Here is a 9,003-nt window from a genome sequence, read left to right on the forward strand (position 1 = left end):
CTCGTCTCTCTCTCTCTCTCTCTCTCTCTCTCTCTCTCTCTCTCTCTCTCTCTCTCTCTTTCTTCAACATCAAAATATATTTATTTTATTTTAATTGCAAAAAATTTTAAGAATTTTAAGCAACACAATAAACCAGATATATGAGCATTTATAATGTCGAATGTATAATCGATCTCGAACTCGATCTCGCGCGCGATCAATCGATCGAGTCACTCTTTTCGAATCACTGCGGAACAACGAATTGTACACAATATGCACCGATAAATCATCCGTAATTTACGGCGAGCGGTCGGATCTATATTTGGAGAAGTCTAAAATCGTGAGATATTCTACGCAAGTATTTCTTTGGCAACCATCATCTTGATGGGGGATAGCCTTTCGTAACTCGATAGTCTTTCGCAACTTTACCCTCTCTACATACGAACCGCTTTTCCATTCTATCATTCGGGAATCGGGCGCAGTCAGAGTCAGGTGCTCAAACAGATCATTCGTGATGAGGAGAAGAAACGCACGCCGCGACTGAAGTGAGAGCAGCTTAGAGCTCCACGTTGTGCTCAGCAGTGCTCTTTCCTTCGCGCGTTTCGAAGCGTTTTCGAACAATTCGAGCGCGGTCGGGTGTTATCGCGCCGATAGGAACCGTGGGCGTTTCGTACACGAAATATCTATGGACGTTGCACACGCGCGCGATCGTAGATCTCCTCGACACCCACCGAATTGCATAGGGCATGGCAAGTTCATGCTTCAGGTAATCGTAACAGTTGTTTTTCCTCCTGTGAAACAAATCATGCATTCACACTGCGTATCGTGTTCTGTGAATATAACTGACTCTCGACAGAGTCGTCGATTCGCAAATCTCGCGTTTATTTTACTTTTATTTTTGTCTCGTCGAGGTTATGTTTCCGTCCCTCAAACTACTTTGAAAATGAGACTCCCTTCTGCTTGTTTCATCCACCATTTGTCAAAACTTATTTTTTTTCTTTTTTTTATTATCACCACAATTATGTATTAATTCGCGAATCATTCATACTGTAATGAAAATGATATGAAAGTATGTGATGTAATATTTACTTGATAATCAATATAGCAATAACTTGTATTTTGTATTATAAAACATAAAACATAAAGTGCATTCCATTTGATGACACAAAGTTAACATAAATATCGTTTTTTCTTTGTTATTTATCGAATACAAAGAAGAATAGGGCCATTTATGCCTGTTTCCATCAATGTAGATCAACTTTAATTTTAGTTCTTACTCTTCGTCTTTTTCTAATTCTGAAGATTAGAAAAAAATGAAGAGTAAGTTGAATCGAGATTAAAATTAATCTACATTGGTGAAAATGAGCATTAGTTCATAAACATTTTCATCTTGATAGTCCATGAGTACAAACAAAAGACAAAATAATACTTGTGTTACTAAATGGAAAGCATCCATAATGATGTTTGTATCAACTTGTGTAAAGCTGCTTCCTTTTTAAGCTTATACAATGTGCTCTTTATTTCTTTTATTTCTTGTCTTTTGTCTCTTATTCAGTCTTTTCGTTTTCTGTCATCCGAAATAAAAACGAACTTTGGAAGAGACAAGAACACATGAAAAGAAATATAATTTTTAGTAAAATGGTCTCAAAGAGGAAAAAAGGCATGAGATAAAAAGCAAAAAACACATTGTAGATAAAATTTGGGAGACACAATTGATAACGACAAGTTTTATATTTGTTATTCATTAATTGTTAAGGAGAACAAAACGACATTTTTGTCCACTGTAGTTCTGTTCTTTTCAACTGAACTTGCATGATTTATCTTCTTTTTTTTTCATGTTAGAGAAAAAAAAAGATGAATGTGCAAGAAATTTAGATGCATTGATAGTATCCATAAACTATTTATATGTATATCTACTAGGATCACTTTCTGAGTTCATGTTATGTGTTCATGTTATACTATGTTGTGTATACTAGATTTTCAGTATTGGCACTTTATATCAGAATATAATCTATATATAATAGATATTGTATAGTATAATAATTATATATTTGTTTTCAGTGATGTGGACGAATATGGTTTCGAACGACCACACGACTTCGATTATGAAACATACGAAGATTTTATGTCCGAATACCTTAAGGTACTCGCAAAGATGGCTAAAAAGTGGGCGAAAATTATCGGTGAAGGAAAGTCTCTACGAAGCATTACGATCAAGAAATACATTCGTAAAGGCATTCCAGGGGAACATAGAGGATTGGTAATATTCATTGCAAAGGCAAATTTATCGTATTTTTTATATATAATACAGAAAAATATTGGATCGTAGGTGTGGCTCGCTGTAAGCGGTGGTGAAGATATGAAGAATGCGTCGCCAGATCTTTATCAAAAGTTACTATTATCTCCTCACAATGCAGAAACCGCTGAGATTATTAAAACTGATCTTCCAAGAACATTTCCAGACAATATATTCTTTAATAATACAGAGAATCAGCAGCATCAATTATATAATGTTTTATTAGCTTTTGCTCATCAGAACAAAACTGTTGGATATTGCCAGGTAACATTTACAGTGCATATTTCCGAATATACGAATAAAATAACAAAATTTTAATAAAAAATTTCATGAATAGTAAGATTTTATGAGAAAGTTTCAAAAGAAATTTATTCTGCCTTATTACAAAACACTTTTAATATTTTTTTCAGGGTTTAAATTATATAGCGGGTTTACTTTTGCTTGTAACAAAAAGCGAAGAAACAGCGTTTTGGTTATTAAAAGTGTTGATTGATAAAATTCTACCAGATTATTATACTTGTACTATGGATGGCCTACTCACTGATATCGATGTCCTCGCAGAATTAGTAAGGTAAGAGAAAATTTGCTATAGTTTTCTCATCAGCAATATTTATCTATGTACATGTTATTTTTATAGGATAAAAATGCCTGATGTGTATCAACATGTAACAAACGTAGGGCTGCCTTGGCCAGTAATTACGACTAAATGGTTTGTGTGTTTGTTTGCTGAAGTTTTACCTATAGAGGTATGTCATAATTATCAAAACATTGAATAATTTTTTATATAATAATTATCTAAATATGTATCATCATTTATTTTGCTTATAAAAGCTTCAAATATTTTGATCCCAAAAAATTGAAGGTAATTTTAAATTCACAGACTACTCTGCGTATTTGGGATTGTCTTTTTTATGAAGGTACCAAGATTATCTTCCGTGTTGCATTGACACTTATAAAAAGGAATAAATCTAATCTATTAGCTTGTCAAGATTTTGTAACGCTAGCTGAGTGTTTTAAGGAAATTACGAAAGATAGTATTGTTTTACGATGTCACGAGTTTATGCAAGTATGTAGTTGTATGTGTAGTTCATATCAAATAGAAAAGAACATTAGATATTCAAGGAAATATTTTTCTGTTTTACAGAGTATTTTTAAAGTACCTGGATCACTGCCTGGAAACACAATAGCAAAACTAAGAACAAAACACATGCAACAACGTATAAAACGAAAACAAGATAAGTTAGAACGATAGTATTAATGACCAATTTTTTTCACATACACCGACATATTCTAGTCTATTGTTATTCATTGTGCATCATTTGCAAAATGAATGCATATAATGCTGTATTATATTGTTACTGCATAATTTTATTTTGTACATATAATGTTCATTTAGCAATGTAAGTATGATACATTTACTCAATTATTTTTAATTTATCTTCGTTTATTATTGTGTACACAATATTATAAATATTTTAGTGAAAATATTAGAATGTGAAGTATTATAATCTATAATGAAAGTTGCATAATTGTGATATTTTGTGGAAGTAGTAATATGGAAATATTGACGAAATATTTGATGAAAAATAGTTGTCCTCGTAATATTTTATTCTAATTGATTCTGAATTTATATGCAGTTTCTATTCATGCATAAACTTTCTTGAGAACTTAATCTAGCTGATGAAGGTATTAAAAAAAGATTAATTGTTCTAAAATATACAGCTTCAAAAATATATTATAATAGTGAATAATACGTAAAGTTAAATTAAAACTATGTACATCAAAATTTTGTTCCTAAATACATTATATATATATATAGATATATATATATATATATATTACATTATGTTATATTTTCATTATTTCTCAAGTAGATCCTTTGCCTCATTAATTTTTGCGGCGATATATGGAGAACCACCACGATCTGGATGATTCACAGCCATTACTTTTTTAAATTGTTCCTTTACTTTGCTTTTACTAGCCGTGGGTGACACACCCAAGATCAAACTGGCTTCCCGCCTGGTCATCCTCTGCTCAAAACCACCTTTATAATATTTGCTATTCGCTAACGACTATAAATATTAAGAAAGTATATATTTATTTGCATGCCTTTGCAATTATGAGAAAGCTGCTAAGGAAAAAATAGATCTAATAGTTTCTACCTGGGAATCTAGCTTTTTCACGGTTTCTGCCATCCTCTGTGATAAATTCGGCATTCTCCTAAGCAAATAACGACCGGCAAATCCAACAGCCGCCAGGCCAATACCTGCTGCCACAATTGTGCTCTAGGAAACAATTTCTTGGTTTTGTCGAACATTTTAAACTCAGCATTCTAAATATATGCCTTGCCAAAAGCAAAAAGTAGATATATATCATAAAAAGACTGAAAGAGACGAAGTATTATCGAGGAAACTTAACCTACACAATCTTAATTATATTACTTAATTATAGTACTGAATGTCATCTTATATAAACTTGCACGGTTGTTTTCTGCGAAAATTCTCATCATTTTGTGATAATAATATTATATATTTATTAAAAAGATGACGAAAAAGTGACGAAACATTTCTAAGACAGCTTTGGCACTGCATTTATTTATTTGCACATTTCTCGAAGGTTTTAACATTATTATAGACAATTTACATTCTCTCAACATAAAAAATACAATCTTTACAGCGTTACACATTTTTTAAAACAAATTCTTCTATTCTTACCATTTTGTTCAATTTCAAAACAACAGACGCAATTTTGTATATGCACTGGAAAGAAATAATTTTAGCATGACCATATAATCAACTACGATTGCTCCATCTATGCTGTTTTTGAATGAACTATTCATTATTCGCGATAAAATCATTATCCTATATTATCATTCGTACATACCATCATTTATACATACACATGTACAATTATTACACATTCATAAATTTTTGAATATATATTTGTTCCTTTTAATTATATTTTTATGCCTTTCGTCTGTTTTTCGTTATTAAAACAGAATATACAATTATTGCACTCTAAACATAAAGTATAGTCAAAGAACACGACTTTTGTTTTTACAGCTGAACTATAAATGTATATTCTTTGTACAAGTGAAATAGACATTTATATTTGATATTTAGCAAAAGACATATATATTTGATATTTCAAAAAATAGATCTGGGCAGTCTAGTACAGTGAGAAACGAATTAAAACGAATTTTAACTGCACTTTTTATATCTTCTTAAAAAAATTCAAGTAGAAACAAGATATCTTCTACTTCGTTTAAAAGAAGAGGGGAAAAGGGAAGAAAACAAGTGTGAAGAACTACTGGTTAGAAACGGTCAAACGTCTTCAGAAACAAGTCAAAAATTTTTTTCAAACGTATACATGTAGAGAGATCACGTAAAGAGAGAGAGGTAAACACAAGTTTTGTCGCAAAGATACGATCGATCGTTAGTTTCAGAGTCTGCTTGATAATGGAAGACCAATACGGAAGACTTATGACTCTTTGTAACCGAGCTTTCCGCATCTCCCGTCTCTCCTAGTCTCCCCTTTTCCCAACTATTTACTTCATTTTAAGCGTAAGAGAAGTGTAGACTTGTAGAGGGGCACGATATAGCCACGACGAACAGATCATATTCCTGGTGGGGAACATGACTGTTCCAGTCATCTTCTGATCATGGGGTTTCTAAGCTTAGTATACCGAGTATGTACGGCTACAAAAGACCGAAGGCTACCATGCGGTTGTTGCATTTGTATACGTGTATATATAAAGTCTATTTCTACAATTACGTAAGCGTAAGTGGTTGAAGAATCGATCAATCACACTCGAATTTGAGAAGAATATTCGACTACAGTGATTGATCAATATACGACTACAATGATCTACAACTATACGCTTTTACGCAATTTTAGAATAGACTATAAAGAGCTGACATATAACTGCTGTATGACAAACAAAAAATCTTATAAGCAGAAAGACATCCCTTATAGAAATTTAAGTACTGCTAACAATATATTTTTAATACTCAAAATAAATGATAATTGGCCAATATTGATATTCTATAAGGGACAAGTAAAAATCGATATTTTGTATTTGCTACAGCTTATCGTGATTGCGAATAACAATTTGCACTACTTAGGTCTGGTTGCACCAACGTTTCTTTAACTTTAAGCAAAACTTAAAACTCTCTCTGTCTCTCTTTCGCTTTAAAATTTATTTTTAAATATTATTTTTAAAAGACAATTTTAAGTCTTGCTTAAAGTAACGTCGATACAACTGGATTTGCTTAAAGGTGCGCAATACAATACATCATTTTATTCTTCGCCGAATATTAAAGAAAGATAAAATGATACATCGCATCATGCTTGAAACATGCAGCTCAAGTTTTTTGTGTGCTATACGATCTTTACGAGATGCATGCATGAAAATACCTGAAAATCGCGTATCTGTGCGCGCATATAAATATCAACTATTGTCATACGAGACCTAACGATCGTCAAAAATCGAAGACTTTTGAATATCGGCGCGACTTGCACGCGAGCCTCCTGGGCTGCGCAGACCATTGCGAGATTCTTTTTAAGCGCTGCCCGATGCGTGTCGTGTATGCCATCACATGTGAATCGATTCGCGCCTGGAGAATTTTCTATCAAAGTTCTTGTTTGACTCCTATTTTATATAACTCGTCTTAATTATACAGCATCGTATTATATCTCATTACGTTATTGCGCAGCGTTTTTAGGTTTTTATTAGGCATAAAATCTGCAACGGTAACGACACTGTCGTCAAAGAGTTACAGACCTTACAGAATATTATAGAATGGAGGCCGTTGTCATGGCAGTGCGAGAGACCCGGGAAACATTAGGGGCTGCACACAATGGAGGAAATATTATAACGGAGGAAGAGGAATAATGTATTAAGGTTTCAATCTATCAGAAACTGGTTACACCAGAATACATGGTTTCTGATAGGCTGAAATCTTAATACTTATTTGTGTTCCTAATATTTCCTCTATTGTGCACAGGGCCTTAGATTAAGTTCGTCATAGCGTATGACGCGATAACGTGGGGACGACATGATAGTCGATCTTCCCGCGATCTCGAGGGACCATTTCGGTGGTACGATCATCAATATAGATATATTGTTTCTCTCCGACTCGACTCGGTCACACGCCAAGCCAAGCGTTGATCAACGCTAGTCCTAGTTAACTCAATCTTTCTACCTCCCCTTCCGCTCTCCCTGCTTGTATATGTATATCGCAAAGTGAGACCGATATAACTTCGGTAGAAGTTGAGATACGATAAGCAATGAATGAGAAAGTAAGTTCGCACTCGCATTGGTACGAAATATTTTTATTAATATTGGTCCGATTGAAAATTACATCAATATCAATCTATCTCTTTCTGGCCTGCAATGAATTTCACGTGAAACAAAAGAGGATGGATCGCTAGCTTAGCTAGAATAGAAGCCCCGTAGAATGAATTTCAGATCTGTCTTTCGGCAAAGTGTTGTAACAAAGTAGTTCGATTCTCTTCCGCCGTGATTCTTTTTCACAGATCCTTCCATATCCAAATAAGACGCACAAATGTGACCTGTAGAACATTGTAGACCACCTATTCCGTCGAACTCGCATGCGCGCTGTCAACATGGTGCCCCACTTATATATATATATATATATATATATGTATTATATGTAAGTGTATCGCATTTACATCGTGACAAGCAACACACGTTATATACACGCATACATCGAGAAAACGAAAAGTAGGTTCCGAGTGAAGATAGCGCATAGAACAGGCGCATACGAACGAACCGACGTGAATGTGTGCGAAGCACGATTGCACGCGGCGAAGGATGACGATTTCAAGCTATGGCACGCGATTTTGACATATTAGACAACGTGCTTAAGGCTGGAATCAGACTACACATTGAAGAATGAGATTAAAGATTGAAATTTCATCAATGAAGACAAAGATGTTTTGGCTCCTTTTGTTTTTATTGATCAAACTTCAATCTTTCAATTTTCAATCTCATTCTTCAATGCATTCCGGCCTAATGGATTGTTTAATGCTTTAGGACTTGAGTATTTATCAAGATGCATATATACATGGGAGATGTTTGCGATACCCTAATACGCGCATAAAGTCAATGTTAAAGCAGTTAAAGCATATATACTCCATTACTGATAACGGAATACCCATGGAATACCTGAAATGATAATTCTAACTTATGCACCATTTCTTCCGTTTGAGACACTCGGGGTCATGTTTATTCCAGACAACAAGAAGTATCTAAAATCAGATAAGATGTTTTTTGCATCTTAAAAATGACTCAAACACATCTTATGTCTAAATTTAGACTTTATATTGTTTGGGATGTGTTTACGTATAAATTTACATGCAATTAACTTATTTGCTCTTTGACACACCGAATATATTCATATCAATCCATACAGAAGCTTGTAACAAAATTGCTGGAGTAATCTGTGCTATACATTTATGTGTATAGGTTAAGTGTATAGGTAATATATACATATATGGCGTCGCAAGCGGTAACCAGTTTAAAGAATCGTCGATATAAATTAACCGTATTTTCACACGCTAAGTTTTCTCTCTCAATCTCAACGAAGTATGCTTACTGTTGAATCTGTGTGCGGCGGCCTTTAAGGCCACATCGTAACACATATGAGCGAGCGAGCGAGAGAGAGAGAGAGAGAGAGAGAGAGAGAGAGAGAGAGAGAAGAAAT

General features: G+C 33.8%; 2 protein-coding genes across 2 annotated transcripts; one reads left to right on the forward strand and one right to left on the reverse strand.

Moving 5' to 3' along the window:
* Positions 1 to 725: 725 nt before the first annotated feature.
* LOC105620742 (growth hormone-regulated TBC protein 1-A) lies at positions 726 to 3,527 on the forward strand. The gene is made up of 7 exons (XM_012202233.1): positions 726 to 745; positions 2,041 to 2,239; positions 2,309 to 2,539; positions 2,686 to 2,846; positions 2,913 to 3,021; positions 3,156 to 3,341; positions 3,420 to 3,527. Exons 1-7 carry the CDS (start codon positions 726 to 728, stop codon positions 3,525 to 3,527), a joined length of 1,014 nt encoding a protein of 337 aa, XP_012057623.1.
* A 607-nt stretch (positions 3,528 to 4,134) lies between these two features.
* On the reverse strand, positions 4,135 to 5,164 carry LOC105620743 (mitochondrial import inner membrane translocase subunit TIM14). The gene is made up of 4 exons (XM_012202234.1): positions 5,159 to 5,164; positions 4,990 to 5,034; positions 4,438 to 4,560; positions 4,135 to 4,347 (listed from the first exon to the last, which is right to left on the reverse strand). The coding sequence occupies exons 1-4, from the start codon at positions 5,162 to 5,164 to the stop codon at positions 4,135 to 4,137; spliced, it is 387 nt and encodes a 128-aa protein (XP_012057624.1).
* Between the last annotated feature and the right edge of the window lie 3,839 nt (positions 5,165 to 9,003).

The sequence above is a fragment of the Atta cephalotes genome (assembly GCF_000143395.1).
Source record: "Atta cephalotes unplaced genomic scaffold scaffold00028, whole genome shotgun sequence".
Taxonomy (NCBI): domain Eukaryota; kingdom Metazoa; phylum Arthropoda; class Insecta; order Hymenoptera; family Formicidae; genus Atta; species Atta cephalotes.

Coding starts and splice junctions, on each gene's coding strand:
- LOC105620743 (XM_012202234.1), bottom strand. Junction 4,561..4,989: donor TTTTGAAATTGAACAAAATG/GTAAGAATAGAA, acceptor ATTGTTTCCTAG/AGCACAATTGTGGCAGCAGG. Junction 4,348..4,437: donor TGAAAAAGCTAGATTCCCAG/GTAGAAACTATT, acceptor TAATATTTATAG/TCGTTAGCGAATAGCAAATA.
- LOC105620742 (XM_012202233.1), top strand. CDS start 726: ATGGCAAGTTCATGCTTCAG. Junction 746..2,040: donor ATGGCAAGTTCATGCTTCAG/GTAATCGTAACA, acceptor ATTTGTTTTCAG/TGATGTGGACGAATATGGTT. Junction 3,022..3,155: donor CTGAAGTTTTACCTATAGAG/GTATGTCATAAT, acceptor TTAAATTCACAG/ACTACTCTGCGTATTTGGGA.